This window comes from Siniperca chuatsi, linkage group LG16 (assembly GCF_020085105.1).
Source record: "Siniperca chuatsi isolate FFG_IHB_CAS linkage group LG16, ASM2008510v1, whole genome shotgun sequence".
Classification (NCBI taxonomy): Eukaryota; Metazoa; Chordata; class Actinopteri; order Centrarchiformes; family Sinipercidae; genus Siniperca; species Siniperca chuatsi.
This window is the reverse complement of record NC_058057.1, coordinates 13,395,655-13,416,841: the sequence shown is the minus strand read 5'-3', so window position 1 is coordinate 13,416,841 and position 21,187 is coordinate 13,395,655. Positions and strand designations below refer to the sequence as shown.

Genomic DNA, 21,187 nt, shown 5'->3' with positions numbered 1-21,187 from the left:
TTAAAGTAAAACTGCAACAAAACTCTGCAGAGAAATATACAGTAAATTAGTGAACTAACGGAATGTGAAGTTAATGTAACATCATATTGAGGGCTCAACACAGGAAGAATTCACTTTAGACCACATTGAAAGACTTTTAAACACTGACTTATAGCTCTCTTATTATTGGTCATGGTCTGATTTCCTGATGACTGGTCACCTTCACCAGCATCAGACCTGCTCTGCAGAAAACAACAGTGTCCACCAAGTTTCGGACACAAAAGCTGATGGGACAGTGCTCACAAAGATCGCTCTGACGCAGCGTGTATAGACCCCACCCCAGATAACAGTGCAAGTGTTTCACAACAATGGGCAACATGCCCGTTTCCTCTTCTCTTCACTCCGGCAGTCATGGCTCTCCTGTCCGTCCTCACGCCTGCTCTGGCGGTGGTCCTGTGCTTGGTGATAGGCTTCATGCTGGTGAAATCACGGGAGACGGAGTCCACCTCGACCTCCCCGGGAAAAGCCAAAGGGCCGTCAAAAGGGCCGGACTTTAGACCGTGGGTGGACCAGGACTTACAGGACGGTACAGAAACCACAGCAAGAGAAGACGGTAAACTTTTTTTTTTTTGTTATTTACTTGGCTGAACTTTTTCACAGGCAAATTACATGTAGGCCACAACCACCATCCCAACTCAAAATAAACGGATTTGGAAAAATGTAGACTCAAGCCCGTTTATCAACACGTAAATGTGTCTGTCTCTGTTTTAGCTCTCAGTTCAGTATCACGATTAAAATCAAGGAAAAGTACTTCCGCACGTGTCTTGTGTGTGAATATTTTCCAGACTAAACTAAGTTGGCCTATTATATGCGGGAGCGCGCACAGCGAACATCAGACAGTTTATTGATTTCTAGGAATTGTTTTTGGACGTAATCATTGGCAGCTGTGTTCATCAATAATAGTAAATGGCCAGTAGCCTGTATGGACGTAAGAAAGAGAGTGACTAGAAGTTTTCATTTTTGCTTCTCTTTTCTCCATTTCTATTACAAAATCATGAAATTTCTGAAAGACTGCACACAGTGAAATGAAATGGCCTATTTTGAAAATGTTAAATGGTAAACTAATTTATTTACACGTTTTTACCTGGTTTCCAAAAAGTTGACGTTTTAAAAAATGGTTTATAACAGACAGTATTCCTGCATTATGAGACATGGAACTGAACTACTAACTACAGTTTTTGAGGTACTTGTACTTCACTAAGTAATTGCATTTTCTGCTAAGTACATTTCCTGAGTACTTCTTCCACTACTGGACATAATCATATCTTTTGATGAGACTGCACCAAATAAAGAGTAAGCTAGAACCTGGACTACCAACTGGGCAAAGTGGGCAACTGTCTGTAAGCCCAAGACCCTCAGGGGCCAATTATTGTAGAGGGGCCCTGTAGCTGAACAATATGCTTACATGAAACATATTTCTAAATATGTTTGTGATTAATCAAATGAATCAAAAATGGTTTCTAAATATACTGAAGCTGACTGTTGTAGTCTGCCATGTATTTGATGGGTACTTAAAGGTAACAGTGCACTTAAACAATGTACACAATGTAATTATTTTTGCTGTATTAAAGATGACTTTAACAATCCAAGAGTTCTGATCTTTGCAAATGTCCTTATTAACACCTAACCATTTTGAATTTTCATATCAGAAGCTGCTCACTGGTTCTGCTTTTTGTCTGTCATCCTTTTTAGAGGATGGTGATTGGGTGGACAGCAATGAGGAGGAAGACCTTCAACATGTACCCTACACACCACTACGTTACTCTGAGGAGACGATGCTGGAGAGATCCAAGGATTTCTACACTCTGTTGAACCAGCGGAGGTCTGTCCGATTCATCAGCCCAGAGCCGGTCCCGCGAGAAGTCATCGATAATGTCATCCTCACTGCAGGCACGTGCAAATTTAAACAGGACGAATGCACCACTGTTAATCTGCTTTAAACCAAAATTTTTAAAAATTGGTCTAGAGTTAGATGCAGCTATGTAATGTTTTTGTCTTTCTCTACAAAACATATAGGTACGGCCCCTAGTGGAGCTCACACAGAGCCCTGGACGTTCGTCGTGGTGTCAGACCCAGAGATGAAGCACCAGATCAGACAGATAGTGGAAGAAGAGGAGGAGGTCAACTACCGCCAGAGGATGGGCGACAAGTGGGTCAATGATTTGGCCAAACTAAGGTAAGCCCCCATACTTACTCCGTTAGTCATTACGGACCAATGTAAAGTCTAACTACATTTTGTAATTTCACACGTCTCCCCCTTCCTACCTCTTGCAGGACAAACTGGATTAAGGAGTATTTGGATGTTGCTCCATACTTGGTGCTCATCTTCAAACAGACCTATGGGATTCTACCAGATGGCAAGAAAAAGACACATTACTACAATGAAATCAGCGTCTCCATATCCTGCGGAATCCTGTTGGCTGCATTACAGGTAAAGAATAACATCATCCCTTGAAATATAGATCAGTCAATCCCAGTTCTCTTGGTCATAAATGCCATTTAAACAAGAGCATGTAAGTTAAGAGTGTATACAGTGTATATAATGTCTGTTCTTTCTGTCCGTTTACTAATCAGAACGTGGGTCTTGTAACCGTCACAACGACGCCCCTAAACTGCGGCCCCCAGCTCAGGCTCCTCCTCAAACGGCCAGCCAATGAGAAGCTGTTGATGTTACTTCCTGTAGGTTATCCTGCGACTGACGCCACGGTGCCTGACTTGAAACGCAAGCCTCTGGATGATATTATGGTGCACATATGACAGAATTAATTTGCAGAGAAAATAAAACGCAAAAAGCAATATACTTTTCTTTTCATCATCTTCTTTGCCCGCAGCGGAAAAATCCACAAAACATATATCTAATGTGACTTAGAAATGTTTTAATTGCGCTTGGAGTCTTGCAAACAAGATAAAGCTATTGTTTAACAATAAACCTATGTATAGAAGGAACAGAGAGCAAAGTGTCTCGTGTGTCCATGTTCACTCATCAGCTAGACAACCAAAAATGGATGACATTAATCTAGTCATAGACTAGAAGACTAGACTAGACCATATAATGCTAAATCAATCAGACATTTGAAGGTCAACTGCACAGACTTCAACAAAAACAGAGAAACTCTTACAACAATCAAACTGACATCTGGATGGTTTCCAGCACTGCTGCCAAGAATAAAATACAATCTGTTTTCAGTTGTTTGCTTTGGGATTGCTTATGTAACTTGTTTTTGTAACTGTAACATAGTTTACTAGATTGTTACATTACTAGATGTAATGTCCTTGGGCATTAAGAGGTTGAGTTTAATTTTTGTTTTTGCCTTATAATAATGACTTTCCCCCCCAGAAATTGAAATACTAAGAAAATACATTTAAATAGCTATTCTATGTTTTGTTGTTGAAGCCACATCAATTCTTATGACTAAGAAATAATTTATAGATGTAGAGATATGCACAAGGTTATGTGTATTGTATGTGGCAGCTGTGTGCCACTACATGGTTTCAGAAAGGGGGCAACACCTCACAATGATTACCCGATGAGGGGGTTTGGCATAATTTTTCTTTTAGCATATATTCATCATACAAAGATACAATAGATCATTCGGCAAAATCATGACCCATGTTTTGTCTAACACCGTACTCATTTGATTGCTTCAATCAAGTTCAAAAAGTTATTCACGCTCAGCTTTTCTGTCGTACCTACATTGCCACCTCTGAGCGTCAGTAGCGCCCAAGAAAACCGCTGATCAGCCACAGAAGAAGAAGGAAGGCCACATTGCGCAGGCGTACACCACGTACACCGACGATCAGAGCCGTCAAGAGTGGATACAAGCTGGTTAGTAGCTAACGGTCTGTCAAGTCGCACACATTGGGCTAGAAGGGGGAAGCGCAGCGGTGGAGAAGAAGGGCGACCCAAGCGCCGCTACGAAATGGCCGGGCAACAGTTCCAGTACGACGACAGCGGCAATACGTTTTTCTATTTCCTAACGTCCTTCGTCGGACTTATTGTGATCCCAGCCACATATTACCTCTGGCCCCGGGATCAGAATGCTGGTAAGGCCCGATATCTGACTCAGTGCTAACTTAGCTAACGTGAACTAACTAACTAACTAACTAACCTCAGCTAATGTAATGTGAAGTGTTCAGCCAGCATCTTGGCTTGTAAACCCTTACCAGTTGGCAGTCTGTTAATCTGGCTGGCTTGCTACTACATGCAGAGGCTGTACAACCTAACCTAACGTTACATTAACTTGTATAATGTAAGCTAGCAAACGTTACAAAGAGGGTGTTCACGTCTCTTTTACTGTTCAGAGCGTAGTACAAGTGTTAACCTCAACAGCTTTACCAATTATCATCCCACTGGCTAGCCATCTGTGTTAACTTCACATATCTAGCCAGCATTGCCTACTTCAGTAGGGAGACATGAAGCTAAGTGCTAGCTAGTTAAGCTAAAGCTTCAACACCAAAAGCCAGCGTCACTCTCGCAGGTTCTCAAGCTTGCCTTTGTGCCGTTATTGACTTTATCCCGATATATCCTTATCTTAGTACAGCTGTCTGTTTTTTTTTCAACAATAGAGCATATTTAACATGGGTTATGTAACATGCTAGCAAACTTTACTCAGCTGAATGACAGGTGATCGTAGATTGGAGCTTAAGATGTTGCCAACAGTTATTATATTTATGTCATGATTTAAGACAAAATATTGTATGGAAGTTAGTTTAAACGAGTGAACATCATGGCATCAACTAAATCAAAATTACAATAAAGTAATACAAATTTCTAAACTCATTTCAATCTGAATGAAGTAAGCATATGCCTCTCCCTGCTTGGCTAACATATCCACAATAATGATATTTTCTCAGTGAAAATATCACTTTTCCCTGATTTTAGATTGACAACTTCAAGCAGAGGTAATCCTACCCAAATTACTGTGGCATTTTCAGTATTGATTTTTACTGGTTTGATGGTACATAATGTCAGTAATCTCTCCCTGTCCATCCTCTTTCCAGAACAACTGCGTCTGAAGAGCCTGAGGAGGGTACATGGCAGGTGTCTGTGGTACCGGCTCAGGCTGATGAAGTCACAGCAGAGCATTGTCCCAACACTAAAGTGAGTCCAGTGATTTCGATTTGGCTTTATAGTTTTTGAAAATAAATATGATGTACACAAATTCAGGGAGGGCAAATGCTTGTCTACGCAGCTTGCAGGTGATAGGATGTCCTACCAGGCCTCCCTTTCTAGGAAATTCTTCCACAGCACCTGGTAACGTCTATGAAAGTTGATTACGCCCGTCTTAGTTAAAGTTGGCCTGAGACAACTTGAGTTAATTATTTTTCTGAATTATTCACTGTTGGAAGTTATTTATGGACCTATGTTATGTATTACACCTGATCGAAGTGCAGCTTCAGTTGGTTACTTTAATATAAATATCTTGACATATGATTGGCCATAACCTGTTTGGCAATATAATTACAGGTTTGCTCCCTTCTCCTAAGTTGTCAAATGTCAGATCACTTCTGTTGTGTGGGTGCGACTTGCCTGAGCTGTTTGCATTGAGAAAGCTCAGTCATCCTCCCGCACCTGGAGTTGTTCACTCAGTGTGTGTGTGTGTTTCCAGCTGGACAGTGATGTTGTCACTGATGTGTGAAGATGAGGCAAAGGCCACACTATCCATAGTGTAGGCAGACTCGAGCTTAAATGCATGTGTGGAAGTGCGTGTTTTTGGGTAATTTTTGGCATAAGTTCAGCTTACGTTGTCGTCTTGTGTAAACCTCTCAATTGCGTGTGCTGTTGGTGTAAACAGTGTGTTGCACTGTTTAGCATTTCTCTTAACAGGACCATGTTTTCTCAGTGTTGTTTATTCATTCTGCGTGTTTGGGTTAGTGGAAAGATGGGTGTTCAAGTGCTGTTCAGTGTCTCACTCTGCCTATCTTGTCTCACTCATTTGTCTCCTTGTCCCAGTATTTCAGTCTGAGTAGCTCCTCTTTGTTCTGTCTCTGCCTTCTCAGCTGTGTGTCTTCATACTCCCGCTTTCCACTCCTATTCTGTCACTAGACCTACATCCTGTTTTTACTCTTAAAATTCATAAATTCTTTATTTGCATGGTTGCATTTGTGAATGAAGCTGGTGGAAGCTTGCAGCCTATTTATTAAGTGGAATGAATCAAAATGGTTGTCTCAGCCAAGCTCTCAAAATCTCAGTATCAGTTTCCTCTTCACAACTGTATCATAACGATGGTGTTTATTATGGGAATCCAGCATGTGTTTTTCTGGTGGAGCCTCTCAGACAAGTCGGGCTACTGAGTGGTTGTCATGGCAACAGATGCTGCAGAGCAGGCCATAGGCTTTTGCCATTGTCATGGAAACAAGTTCAACTTCCATGCATAAATACCAAAAAACAATAATGTCAGAACCTGTCCTGCCCTTCTGCTTGTATGCAGTAGATTAAGATACACTTTCTATAGTCTTTCAAATTACAACCTGATGTTTATAGCTTTAAATGCTGAAAGCTGGTTTGCATTGCAGATTGGTTCTGCAGAATATCTTAACTCCAAACAGTTATAAAATTACAAGCCAAAGAGAGAGAGTGTAAAAATGAGACAGGCTGATGTTGTCTCCAGAGAAGACAGACGTTTTTGTAACATTGTTTTCCTGTTTGTATGTTGCCATTTTCAGGAAAGCAGCCTTGTTATTTGGCTGGGCTGTGTTCCTGCTCCTAGCCTACAAGGTGTCCAAGCTGGACAGAGAGTACCAGGAGTATAATCCATACGAAGTCCTCAACTTGGACCCGGTAAACACACTCAAAACAAAGTCTGCTGTGCTCTGCAGAGCCTCGGAAGTCCCTAAAAACAGTTTTTGTCTTGTGTGCACAAGCTATGAGACTCCTAAATTTGTGTAAGATAAAAAAAAAAACAAGATAAAAAATATCATCTTTCCGGACTTTTGATTCTCTATTTTTGATTGTATCTGTTACTTATGCTATATGTGGTGTGGTAAAGAGTTGCTGTAAGTATATTTCTGTCTCCAGGGTGCATCGCTGTCAGAAATCAAGAAGCAATACCGTGTACTGTCACTCAAGTACCACCCTGACAAAGGTGGTGATGAGGCCACATTCATGAGAATTGCCAAAGCCTATGCTGCGTAAGTGTCGTTCAGTTCTTGACTTGATAACCCAGACAGCAAGACTGCATCTGCATTTGCGTAATCAATAAACAGATTAATCAGTCTGGTGTGACTAATTCATCTACTTATTTGTCTTTTTCAACAGTCTGACCAATGAACAGTCACGACAGAACTGGGAAACATACGGTAATCCAGATGGTCCAGGAGGTGAGCGAGGCTACCCTAAATCTTACAGTATTCATTTGCATTTTTATGTGTTGACATACCATCTGTGCTTGATGCTGGTGAGTCAGCCTCTTGTAGTCATGAATGTGTTAAACAATGGAAGATGAATTGAAACATGGCAGCCCCTTCATTCCAGTGAGAGCTGACACTCAGAGCCTATGATGAAAAAGTGTCTCCCACTTTCACACACACTTGTACTGTGGGTGCTCGTAATGCATGTTCACTGGGCACCAAAAATAACATGTTTATACAGATTTGGCTGGCTTCTAAAAATGGATTATAAGGTTTTAAATTTTAGTAATTAAAAGAGGAATTCTTTTTCATTTTAAAGAGATGTTCATAGTTTTAAATACGTTACTTTTCGCTCTCATGGTGTCAGATGACGTACAATTCCAACTTTGCTATGATGCCAAAGTTGCCACACAGCCCAGTGCGGTTGCAATGTGTAAATGGGGAATTTTGCCATTTTGGTCCATTGCCTCTTATGTCTCCCTCTCTAGCAACCAGCTTTGGTATTGCCCTGCCTGCCTGGATTGTTGACCAGAAGAACTCAATGCTGGTATATATTAATTGTTATGTCAATGCAGTTTTAATTGATAAACCTAGCTTGGTTTGCTTGAAATGTATTGTATTTGACTAGCAATGAGCCAATGTCTTAAATAACTCAAAGACCCAAATATTATACTGAATCACTCATTCATATCCTAGACCTGTATTAGACCAGTTTTAGGCTATGCATACTTTTGTAGGTTTTATTTTCAATTTGGTTTTTGCTTTCCTCTGTAGGTGCTGTTGGTATATGGACTAGCCTTTATGGTCATCCTTCCTGTTGTTGTGGTAAGTCCACACCATGATTTTTAAACCAGGTTCTGTGCAGAAGATTGTATACAGTTGCCCTCCTGGATTTCTCAGTTTTTTTCTCTTTTCCTTTTTGTTTTTTCCTTCTATATCATAGGGCACATGGTGGTACCGCTCTATACGATACAGTGGCGACCAGATCCTCATCAACACTACCCAGCTCTTCATGCATTTCATGTACAAGACACCCAACATGAACATGAAGCGTGAGTTACCATACTGCAGTGTCACTCATAATGTACAAGACCAGATACAACCACATTTGAGCTGTACCAAGTAAAACTGGGATACAGTGACTGTGGTTAATATATGATATTATCCTCATAAATTCTTATTCTAACTTGCTGCGTTAATATTTTTTTGTGTAATGATTAATATGTCAGTTCCTCGTATATATTTAGACTACATTGGTCATCCTGATTTTCACTATTTCTGCCCTCCAGGGTTAGCCATGGTGTTGACGGCTGCATTTGAGTTTGACCCTCGCAGCAATAAAGAAGCCACCATACGACCAACAGACAACATTGAAGTACCACAGGTAATAACAAACATCAACACAACATGCTTATGTATACATGCGTGAGAACAACGTCATCGGAAGGGAAACTTGCAAATGTGGGTGCAGAATTCAAAGGGAAACATTTTAAGAAGGGCAGATTAACCTCAAGTGTGTTATAAACAACCTCTCCTGTCTGTCTCGCAGTTAATCCGTGAGTTGGGAAACATCAATGTGAAGAAGAAGGAGCCTCCATTCTGCTATCCTTACAGTTTGAAGGCCAGGGTCTTAGTGCTTGCTCACCTGGCACGCATGGACGTATCAGAGGAGATCGAGGAAGGTAGGACACTAAAATTTGAAATAACTGGCATTACACTTTTCCAAAGACATGAAAATTATGTTTTCCTACCTGATGAGGTATTACAATTTCTGTTCTATAAGCTACTCTAAGAGGGCTGATAAATGAAGTTTTTCGGAAGAAATATTTTACCCCAAAATCCAAATTTTGTCATTACCTGCTTGCCCTCATGTCAGTTAAAACTGTTGTATTTCATATGTGCACATAATACACAGTTGTATTATGTTAGTTAGTTGTAAATAGGAAATACAACAGCTGCACACATTGTTTGGAGTGAAATTGTGAAATAGTGAAGTCACAAGATTTCATTATGAATACATAACCCTACCCTTTCCGTATGTTTATACACTACATAGAGGTAATGTTACATACTCAACTAGTACAAGATGTTAAGAGTAGTTTTGTGACTTTATTTTCTCCATCACTTTGTGAACTGTAAAAACACAATCTTGGCGAGTTATGTTATTTTGGAGAAGTTAGAGCTGCAGTAGTTAATACACTGTGTGAATAAATAATGAGAAAACTTGTCATTTAAATTTGAATCTGCACCAAAAAGCCACTGAGACAGAACTGTGTGTGTTCACGCTGAGCTTATGAAACCATCTTCAGTTGTATTGGGACAACATTATAAACTGCCTTATACTTAGTCGGAAAAAAGTAACACACTTTGTTCAGTTTTGTTGTGCAAGATGGACTGATGACAAATCCTACACTTAAGCACAGATTCTATTGCATGTTATCGTGACAGTGGAAAGGTTTAATGAGTTTCAATGAGATTTTGAAGTGAAGGACAGTATTCAACCATTATCTGTGTAATAGTCCTATCTTTAAAAAAATTCCTAATGAAATAATATGAACTATGAGGAAGGTAAGGAACATGTTATTTAGAACATGGTATATGTGTGTGTTCCTGTTCCAGATCAGAGGTTTGTGGTGAGGAAGAGTCCAGCTCTCCTCCAGGAGATGATCAACGTGGGCTGTCAGCTTACCATGATGGCCAACAGCAGAGGAGGTACACACACACACACACACACACACACCCAATTTAATGTGAGCAGGAGTTATCACTTTGAATAAAATTCTCACAAGCCTCAACCCACATAACAACTTCTTTGATAATTTTGCCCACTGGTAAACAAACGTACGACTATATAAGAGCATGGGAATCAAGGGAGTCAATTGACAGTCTTTTCTGTGTGTGTGCGCGCCCCCTGGCTTGCATTCCTCCAGGTTTCCATGCTCCTCGACTGGTGACCATAGAGAATTGCATGAAGCTGACCCAAATGATAGTGCAGGGTCTGCAGGAGTCAAAGTCGCCACTGTTGCAGCTGCCCCACTTTGAGGAGGAGCATCTCCGCTACTGCATCTCTAAGAAGGTAACTGCCGAATGTCTGCGTGCACACATACATTGCAGTTTAGAGAACAAAAGATGAAGAACGGTTTTGTCGTGCAATGGGTTAATGGATCACTTGTCTTCTTCTCTCTAGTATAAAGTTCGGAGCCTCCAGGACCTGGTGAGTCTCAAGGACTCCGACCGACGCAGCATGTTGCGTTTCTTAGGAGAGGAGAAGTACGATGAGGTCATGGCTGTGCTGGGCAGCTTCCCTCACATCACCATGGATACCAAACTGCAGGGTCAGTCCTAAAATACACACATACAAATACACTTTTCAGTTGGTAAAATGGTTCCATCTTAATTCCATCTTAGTCTTTGTCACGCTAGTGGAAGATACTTCACCTAAGTATGATTTTTATCATTATAGAAAGGCTGGTGCTACTTAACTATGGAGTACAGTGAAGAATAGCATTGATGTGTAGAGAAAGGTACATAACATGTACAGGGTCTATTGAGTAATGCTTTAGCAATAACTCATGAAAAAAGTAGTGAAATTGTTATGGGCTTCATGCATAAGTACGAGTACAGTTTCTTTGGAAATGGAGTAGGTTTATTTACCTAGAGAGTCAGACAAACTCTTTGATGCATTTTGTATGCCTTTGCATGCAGTTTGGAAAAAATATGACTATAAACATAGTCTAGTTTACCTAAACTGCTAATCAGTTAGATTTAAAATAGTAAATAGAACTGTACAGATTCTGTACTTGTTTTTGTCAAACTTTTGCATATTGAAAGTTCCTGTCTTTCTCTCCCTGTGTCTTTGCAGTCCTTGATGATGAAGACAGCAATAACATCACAGCAGGCTCTATTGTCACAGTAACTGTCACCTTAACCAGAAAACGGATGGCGGTAAGGAGTGATTGCATTTGGTCAAACACTGACATAATTTGACATGATAGTGAGTGTAGGAAGTCTACGTGTTTCTGCCCACATTCTGTATCGATATGTGGTGAACTTTAGCTCAGTTTTACACTAAGCTGTTTCTCTTGATCAGTCAAGAGATAATGCACAAATTTGCATTTGTGAAGGAATTAACCTTAAATCAGGTAGCAAGAGGTAAACAAGGAACAGATACGTAAAGTGACTGAATATAAGTTGCAGAAAACAAAGGCAACGATCTTTATACGTGAAACATTTATTACACACACAACTAATTAACTAAACTACTAGACACACAAAGGAATGGATAACTGCAGCAATGAATAATTAATGAATGAATGAACAGTGTACCAGATAAATTGATAATTTTGGCATTGACCAGTGAAAATCATCCTTTGTGCACCGTTCAGGAACAGAGAAGTTTTGGGAAGCACTTGTGAAATATTTTACAATTTCATATCATGATTATATTAGGTAGATTCTGTTCCTGGCCTCACACTAAATTACTTGTTAGTAACCTATTAGCATCAACTCAAATATAACAGAGGAAAAGGTGCAGTCCATTCTCCTGTGTGGGCAGCTTAGCAGGTTTGGATGCGCTGAGTCCCATGTAAAGTTAGACCAGTGATTTCTCTTGTGGAGCTCCCAAGAGCTCTGGCTTCTTCGGGCATCGTCGGTCCCACCGTGTGACTCGGTTAGAATGCTGGATGTCATGCCTTCAGCACGTTCTGTACAGCTCAGGATTCAGTTGATTCTCCTGGACTCGCCCAGAGTCTGAAGAGAAGCGTGGACTGCAAAGTATTGAAGAGAAGGGAAGACCAAGACTAGATACTTTGGGCTTTCTCTGTTTTAGTAGTCTTCTGTCCAGGGGGCAGCAATGTGATGTCATTGGCACAACACTTCACTCCCACCCCAGATCTGTTCTGTTTTAATTATTTTCCTGTACTAATTTCTTCCTAAAGAATCAATTGTTTGTTACCAATTTAATGCTTCCATGTTAAAACTCTCATTAGTTGCTGAAAGGCACTAAACACATATTATATGAATGACAGGATATCATCCTCATGAGTAATATACTGGTAACCTGGGAAAATAACATAAATGACAACCATGTTACATATGTTATTATTAATACACATACATATGTTCCTAGCAAATTAGAAAGTAAAATAAAATCAGTACAGGTTAGTGTTATGTCCATATTCGTCACAGTAATGTCTTTTCTTTGACTCTGAGAGGCATGCAGAAGAAAGGGGAATTAGTGAGGGTCATAAATTGGCTCACTGTCACGTAACTTTTATTGGTGTCCTCTCTGAGTCCTGGCAGGGGTTGTTGTATGACCCGAAAGGAGAGTAAGACAGGATGTTTGGGGCAAGTTTACCTTTGAATTCTCACAGAGCTTGTTTATGAATCAGAGGCAGGCTGTTTAGGAGAGGGCATCAGCTTTCTGTGGAATAGTTAAATTGTTCATCATAACCCTACATGAGTTACTAGAAAGCAACTTTTGTGAATTAAATAGATTTTTTTTATGTTGCTGCATTGGAGACTAACTTCTGTGGATGACCACTAGAGTGTGCTGTTGACTGTGCATTGTTGAAAAGAATGAATTAACTGTATACCTGTACTGTGTGTGTAGGAGGTGTTTGAAAAGGAGCAGGAGTCAACGCCGTGTCTACCAGAGGAGGCTGCCACTACAGAGGAAGCAGTAAGGATAACACACACACAGCACAAGTCAACCCAGACTCACTTAGACAACACATTTTTTGGGTCAGATTTTGCCACAAGTAAAAGTTTAATGGTTCAAGAAATCTTGTATTGTTTACCTAACCTTATTTTATCTGTGTGTAAAGCAAGCAGATTCGAGTAAAACCAAAACAAAAGTGTGGCAGAACAAGAGTAAAGCGGCTAAGAAGACAGCCAAGTCCAAGAAGAAAAAATTAACCAAGAAGAAGGCCACTCCTGCACCTGCCAAAACCAAGCAAGCCAATGGCAACGTGGCAGGAAATGTACGTGTCCAATCACAGCTCAATTAAAGCTGCTTGTTGATTTCTTATAATAAAAAAAAAAAAAATGCTGCTTGCATCATAAATTCTTGTTATCAATGTTGATTTCGCAGGAAGTCGTAGCAGCATCAGCTGCAGCAGTGAAGGAGGAAGAGGATGAGGCCTCAGACAAGGGCAGCGAGTCAGATGAGGGCGAAGCCAACAAGGACTCTCCCAGTGAGAGAGATGAAGACAGCGACAAACAAAGTGACACAGAGGTGGATGAGATAGCTGGCGATGATGAAGAGGTCAGAGAACTTTAAATGGGTGCATATGTCAGCATCAGGCTTGAATAATATGATGAAAATATCGTTCAGTATTATGTTTTTCCATCCTAATAAATTCCACACCTGGAAGCACAAGCTCAGTCTCTGTACCATATTGGCCTGAACATAAGATGATCCTGATAATCATTCCCACTAAGCAGATTATTGAGAAACACTGCTCGTACCTTTACCTAACCTAATCCTCCACTCTCCACACGCTTCGCCTGTCAGGAGTGGGAGGCGTTGCAGCAAAGCATCCAGCGGCGAGAGCGGGCCCTGCTAGAGACCAAGTCAAAGGTGACACACCCCGTCTACAGCCTCTACTTCCCCGAGGAGAAGCAGGAGTGGTGGTGGCTCTACATCGCTGACCGCCGAGACCAGACCCTCGTCTCCATGCCCTACCACGTCTGCACACTAAAAGATACAGAAGAGGTGTGTGTGTGTGTGTGTGTGTTAAAATGCTTTGAGGGTATATTGTAGCTTATGCTATAATCCGTCTGGAGTAGAAAGGTCTTAATAAGTTAAAGTGTGTGTTTTCACGTTTCTTGTTTCCTGTGCACCGTAGCGCCTCACACATCCTGTTGCTAGGCAACCCTTTGCACTTGTGTCATTATTTCCTCAGACGTGTGTGTGTGTGTGTGTGTGTGTGTTCTTATGGACAAATATACCAATGGGTTTAAATAACACACAAGAGGTGAGCGTATGCCTGTACAGTGTGGCTCTGTGAACATTTTTAGATTCATCTTTTAGTATATAGTGTGTGTTTTTATTTAGCAAATTTTTTTGCACCTCTGATCCTGGTGTTCTCCAGCAACAATAAGGATTGACAGCAAGAGGTATACGCTTAATGAGGCCTGTGTAAGTCTGCATGACCAGCTGTCTCCGCTCTGAAGGAATATAATGACAAGAGGTGACCCGCCCATGCATAACGGGTCACTGTCTAGCAATCAATTAGCCTGTCACCTAAACAGTTCCTTCTGCTGATGGTGTTGTGTGACTGTTTGTACGCTGCGTGTTTGACAGACGTGTTTTTGGGGAGGGCAGAGGGGCTGCTTTCATCAACAAGGCAGGGCAGTAAATTGCTCCTGTGTTCACGGCTCATTCTCCACTCACGCGCTGAATAATAATTAGCCTCATTGTGCTGATAATTAGATGTTTGCCATATGTAATTGCTCGACATAGTAATCACAGCCTGAGGTAATGCTGGTATAATATTTACAGTTGGACCCCATCATCATGTGGTGGTTCATTTGTGATTACCTACCACACTGCGTCCCTCTGCAGCTAGAAGATTTTTTTTAAGTTTCTTTAAGTTTTTAATGTTTAGCAGTGTTAGTGTTTGCACTTTACAGGTTTGACTGTTTCAATTTTTGGTGGGGGGGGTGGAAGGCGAACCTTCTTAACTGCAGATGACCGTCACCTTGTTTCTTTATGTGGTGGCAGTTTTATTTTGACATCAGCAATAACAATGTAGCATTGTCTGTTATTTACTGTAACACTACACTTAATACATCAAGCAGTCATGCCCTGTGAGTGCTCCTGTGATTGGATTTAACAGTTGTGTGTATGCTTTTGTGTTTGTGTGTTGTTGTTCCCCAGGTGGAACTGAAGTTTCCAGCCCCCTCCAAAACAGGGAACTACCAATATTCTGTCATCCTCCGTTCTGATTCCTACCTGGGACTGGACCAGATCAAACCACTCAAGGTGACAAGAAGGCTCTGTCTCTCTGTCTGTCTCTCTGTCTGTCTCTCTGTCTGTCTCTCTGTCTGTCTCTCTGTCTGTCTCTCTGTGTGTGTGTGTGTGTGTGTGTGTGTGTGTGTGTGTGTGTGTGTGTGTGTGATTGGAGGATGCCTGCCACTGGCCAAAATGGTTTGCACAGTTAAGACAATACACCCACCGACCACAGCCAAAATGCACCAGCAGCTTGCTGAACAATGGTGTTAATTACTGCCAAGGAGTTGGAAATAAGAGGATCTGTTACATGCCAAACTGAGCATGAACTGTACAATTTTTAAGGTTGTCCAAGTCTTGGACAAAGCACATAACTGCATATAGTTATGTAAGTCTTAAAATTTGGTTTGAATGTTTTAGTTGTCAAAGAATGGTATTGTTAGTTCTTAAGGGGTTAGGGTGTGTTTGCAGTGGCAATAAAGCCACGTCAGACAAGTGCTATAGAGCTTTTTTATTTATTTTTTTATTTTTTTAAATTTACCTTTCTCGTGATGGCGTGCCCTTTCTGACCAGGTTTTATTTCAATTAGGACTTTAATCAATTGATTAAATTAATTTAGACAAGGTGACTCTACATGGTCATGGTTCATTCAGTGTAATTTAAATTTCTAAAACATTGCAGCTTTATTTGTAAAACAGTTTAAATAAGTCATTCTATCTGGCAATAAAACACCAGATTTTTTTTTTTTTTTTTTTTTTTTTTTTTTTTTTTAATGGCAGAAAACTAATGTTTTGTGTGTAAGGTTCGTAGTCTGGCACACTAATCACACGCAACAGTGATTTCATGTTGTGCTTTATTTCAGTGCTACTACTTTTAAAATGATAAAATATGAAATTTGTCTTGGTAAAAAGGATGCTTTCACACCTAACTCTGGTTTGGTTCAGTCGAACTCGAATTTTCCATGTAGTTCATTTTGTTTAGGCTAGTCAGAAAGGTGTCAATCAAACTGATGCAGATTGAACAACCTGACTGAGCTCACATGAAGAGGAGGGTCTAAGTTCACTTCCATGTGGACTCGGTTGTGGTTTGTTTGTGGTGTAAAAGCAAAATGGACAAACAACAGTATTTTATGATTTGTAGATTTGTGATTTCAGCATAAATTTGAAAAGCTAAACAATTATTAAATCGTACTTCTGGCCAGGAACTGTTTTAAACAATCTTATAAGCAATCTGTACAAGCGACTTATATATTTATGCAAATCATGTGGTAACCATGGTAACTAGGGATGGGGATTGAGACCCGGTTCTATAAGGACCCGGTTCAAAATTTCTCGAAAGTCGAAAGCCTTAATTGTTCCTTCATTTCTCATTCTCATTAGTCAATTGGTTGCTTGCTAGGATGGCTGAATGTGCAAAGCAGTCAAAGGCTTGGCTACATGTAAGTAAAGCCAAAGATGAGGAGGAAGCAAAATGCCATCTAAGTTAAAGGGACAGTTCACCTCCCCAAAAAATACATTGTGTTATTTCTCCATCTGCATTGTTTTGGTGTGAGTTACAGAGTTTTGGAGATATCGGCCATAGAGATGTCTACATTTTTTTTTAATATAATGGGACTATATGGCACTCAGCTTGTGGTGGTAGAAAAAAAAAAGTTCCCTGAGAAATTGCTTTTGAGTTCGCCGATATCTCCAAAACTTGGCAACTCACACCAAAACAGTCTAGATGGATAAATAGCGCTACAGGTAAGAGGAAAAATGTGTATATTAGATTTTGGGGAGAACTGTCCCTTTTTAATTTCTTGTAAGGGGGGAACACAACGTCAATGCTAAAGCACCTCAACATTGTGCATCAGTTAAAGCCAAAATGCAGTAGCTTCGACTGTCTTCAAGGCGGCAACACCACCAACTCCAGCTGCCGTTGTGGGACAGTCAACCTCCTCCACCCAAGGTATGCGTGGTGCGCGCACCCCAACTTCCCCCAACTAGCAAGTCCCGTTCGTTGACAATAATAATCCAATTGATAATAATCCAAAAATATGTGATCTCTTAAAGTGACAGTACAGACATTAACCAACACTTTAGTGTGAAAGCGAACTAGTTATTGAAACATAAACAAAACTGTTTCTTCAATATTTAGCACATTTGACGAAATTAAAAATGTGTCACTTGCCTTCTGACTGATAGAACATTTGGAGGGCCTAGTAATGAATTGTGTTTAATGATAGGCCAAAATATGTTTAACATTCACCAACTTCATTCATTTTAGATGGTGGTCAGCTCAATCTTACCCCATCTTTATTGTTGGAAAAAATTTGTTGGACATTTATTGCTGCCGAAATAATTTTTTACTATTCTCATAGTAAAAGGCATGGCAAATTTTATTGTGTTCGGAAATCAAACAACACAGACTCACAGTAATGAAAGCAATACCCAGTTCTGTTAAGAAGTTACTGTTGTCTCGTCTTTCCACCAAATTAATAGAAAAGTATCCATAGTGGTATCGATTATGACTCGGATCGTTAAGCAGTCTCGAAAATGGTATCAATATTGAAAAAAATTAACGATCCCCATCCCTAATACTAACACGCACATGATGATACATCAGAAAATGTTAAAACAGAGGTGTGTTGTACTGTAGATGCAATGTGTTAATTTTGGCAGTTCCTCATGAAAAAGTACGTGAAACGATGTGACCACACAGTAATTATCATAATAATAATAATTTTATAATAATATCCTAGTAATTACTATAAAATGACAAAACGCAGGCATTCTATGTGCTAAAACATATACATCTTGTGTTTTCCCAGCTGGAGGTCCACGAGGCCAAGGCCATGCTGGACAACCACCCGCAGTGGGACATCCCCGACACGGAGGAGGAGGACGAGGAGCAGGAGGACAGCGACGGCATCGAGGAGAGTGAAGAAGACGACGAGGACAACGACTGAATGCGGATATAACCCACCCCCCTACACCCATGGACCGGCCACCCACCCACTCCTGACCCCTCGAGCAGCGAATGAGGAGCAGCAAAGCAGTTAATATACAGAGAGCCCTCCTCCTCCATTTTATCTTTACAATGATAAAACTGAGACCCCGCACCTCCATTTCCTCTTTTTTTTTTACAGAGACTTGTTCATTCACTTTCCGTTGCTGGCGGAAGAGAATTCTGTGAATACTAACCCAGGCCTGTGTGTGAGTGGATGTGCATGTGAGAGCAAATGGTGTGTGTGTGTGTGTGTGTGTGTGTTTGTAACCTTGTATGTGTTTGTACAGGTATGAAAGATTGACACACTGTGGACTGGAGGACCTATTATCTGGGCTCTTTTCTTCTTTTCTTGAGGGGGAGAGGCAATGTATAACAGCTAATTCAGTTTGCAAAATTAACAAAAAACACATAACCTCCGTATGGAAATCATGACATCGCTCTTGCTCCTAATTTTAAAATCACTCAGCACCAATGTTTTCCACACCAATGATACTTTCTGTTGTACACTTAAAACTACAGAAGTGTGAGCTTTAGCCCTATTCGTTGGGGATCACATCCAAGTCAACCAATGGGACGTTTGATCCTTTAAGTGCACGGGGGCACAGTGGAATCTTGTCAGTTTTTTTGTTTTGTTTTTCCCCACTGTCACACCAGCCAGTCACTTGTATGTACTTCTACTCACTGTATGTTGAAGGAGATGTCTACAGATGATCTCCAGTCAGTTCTGTTTATGATGCCTGTTCTGCCCCTGTGATCCAAGTCAAACTGTATTTTTCTGAGTGAGACTGCTGTTGGATGAAAGCAGGTGGATCTTGAAATTCATTTTATGACCTCAAATATAATGGGGGGAACATGACAAAACTTGCAGTGTTAAGATTTGTTTGAATTATGAGTACTCTTCTTGTTCATATACTACATAAAAGTTGTGAGTTTTCAGTCTTTTTAAGGGGCTCAGATACTGATATATATATATATATATAGATATATACATACTCGTGGCTTTTCAGAAAAGTGACTTCCTTTCTCTTCATTCTTTTGTTTGTTTTTATTTTATAATTATAGCACATTCCAGTGTATACTCATTGTCCAAAAAGGCCTTATGAAAACAACTGAAATACCACAACATACAAGTCCTTGGGTGCCATGCACCAGTTATTCTTGGGAGAGCAGAAAAAAAACACTTTCTTTTGTGTTTGTAAAACTCTACAGTGTTTTTTCTTTTGTTTCAATTTAGAATTAGTCTCTTCATAGTAACCTTTAGCTATTCAGTCTTGGAATACATATCACTGATCTTGACATAATAAGTACAATTTTGTCTGCTGAAAGAGGATTAGCAGTTGTACACGACATGTGACTGGGATTGGAGGGTGAGGTCCCTTTCACACAGCACTCATAATCTGAAAAGTGTCTCAAACAAAACCCGTTTAAAGTAATTTTTAGTGTAAGACTAAGCATATTCTGTCCAGCACTTTTTCCTCTTTAGTCATTAAAGCAGAACAAGCTTAGTTTTGTAAGTACAACTGCCATTTCAAATGGAAAGTTTTCCCCACCAAACCTCCTGGAGGATTTTTGTTTTTTAATTTTTCTGTCTGAGGAATACAGAGCAGTTCTGACTAACCAAGAGAACCCCCTTTCATTAGTTGTTGGGGTTTTTTTTTGTCCCAGTTAAGCTGTAGTTATAACAAATGTAACACATATGTCTTTGTCTTGTTTTCTTCTAACCTTGGTTTTTACATCTTTTAGACTCATGAGTGCACAAAAAAGAAAATCAGAGCTTCCTTGTGTAACTTTGGGGGCTCTTACTGTATGTCGACGACTTGGCAGTTTTTAAAAGAAATGACTAATCTTTTCACCGTGAATATCCACACTCAACAGTTAATTTTTATGGTATATACTAGTGTGTCGTGTAAGTGTGTGAGAGATAAAGATATGAATATCTTTGGGAAGGCTCTCCCAACAACCACATACACACACACTCACATGCGCGCACTCTACCCTCCTGTAATTGTGTTCAAGGCAGGCGTATGCTAACAGGTAATATTGTACTCTGAGTATTTGTCGCTCTGCAATAGAATGTAGCATCAGTGATTTACGCTGTGTGGAGAAAAAAAAAAAACTGCAGTGAGGTTAAATACGACACCATCTCTCCCATGACAGACCTTGTCCAGGCGACTGGCCGGCAGGCCGCCTCAGTTTGGATGAACTACCCAGTGACTATCTATCTGCCACTTTTGTTTACAAAGGAACTGTCATTGTAAATGGAAAAATATATTATTTGTATTTAAAATCATTTCAAATAAAAACTTTTAAATGAGATGGTGTCATTTTTCCCCCCATGGTAGCTGATTGCAGACAGGTCTTTAATATAGCTGGAAATGGAAAAGAAATGAATGTCAGGCATGTTAGATCCCAGAGAGGACATGTGCCATGGTATTCTCTTGTAATCACAAACTTATATCTCGGTTAAAAGCAGTTAGTTGAAACTAGTTCATTGTGATTAATATCAGTTGGACCTCTTGTAGGGAGATATATTGGATGTTGCCAATTTAAAACTCATTTGTGTTCACTTCAGAATGGCCAGTTGTGCAGCTGAGCTCATGTGCAGACATTCATACATACCAGCAAGGCTAGGGCACCAGAAACCCCAGCTTCAGTGCATGCCACTTGTTTTTAGTAATTTAATGAATTTCAAACCTGTTAGGGAACTTAGGGAACCACAATTTCTAAGGTGGGCCCTGCATTATTACCCAGTTTTGTGCCCCAGTCTTTTAGAGGGACCCTGTGTTAAAATCCAGTCTTAGCATATTAAATATTCTAGTTTATTGTGCTCACATGGTGCATATTCCTGTGGGGGCT

At 40.3% G+C, this 21,187-nt stretch overlaps 2 protein-coding genes across 2 annotated transcripts; both read left to right on the top strand.

Annotated features, from left to right (window-relative positions):
- The first annotated feature begins 333 nt into the window (after positions 1 to 333).
- Positions 334 to 2,991, top strand: iyd (iodotyrosine deiodinase). The gene is made up of 5 exons (XM_044169859.1): positions 334 to 592; positions 1,732 to 1,929; positions 2,056 to 2,215; positions 2,314 to 2,470; positions 2,614 to 2,991. Exons 1-5 carry the CDS (start codon positions 391 to 393, stop codon positions 2,794 to 2,796), a joined length of 900 nt encoding a protein of 299 aa, XP_044025794.1. The 5' UTR covers positions 334 to 390; the 3' UTR covers positions 2,797 to 2,991.
- Positions 2,992 to 3,819: 828 nt separating this feature from the next.
- Positions 3,820 to 20,645, top strand: sec63 (SEC63 homolog, protein translocation regulator). Its single transcript, XM_044169853.1, has 20 exons — positions 3,820 to 4,083; positions 5,041 to 5,140; positions 6,706 to 6,820; positions 7,058 to 7,170; positions 7,298 to 7,359; positions 7,878 to 7,936; positions 8,164 to 8,214; positions 8,333 to 8,441; positions 8,679 to 8,773; positions 8,939 to 9,071; positions 10,009 to 10,101; positions 10,320 to 10,465; positions 10,577 to 10,724; positions 11,252 to 11,334; positions 13,001 to 13,069; positions 13,215 to 13,370; positions 13,481 to 13,654; positions 13,904 to 14,104; positions 15,272 to 15,376; positions 18,153 to 20,645. The coding sequence occupies exons 1-20, from the start codon at positions 3,960 to 3,962 to the stop codon at positions 18,288 to 18,290; spliced, it is 2,274 nt and encodes a 757-aa protein (XP_044025788.1). The 5' UTR covers positions 3,820 to 3,959; the 3' UTR covers positions 18,291 to 20,645.
- Positions 20,646 to 21,187: the final 542 nt, after the last annotated feature.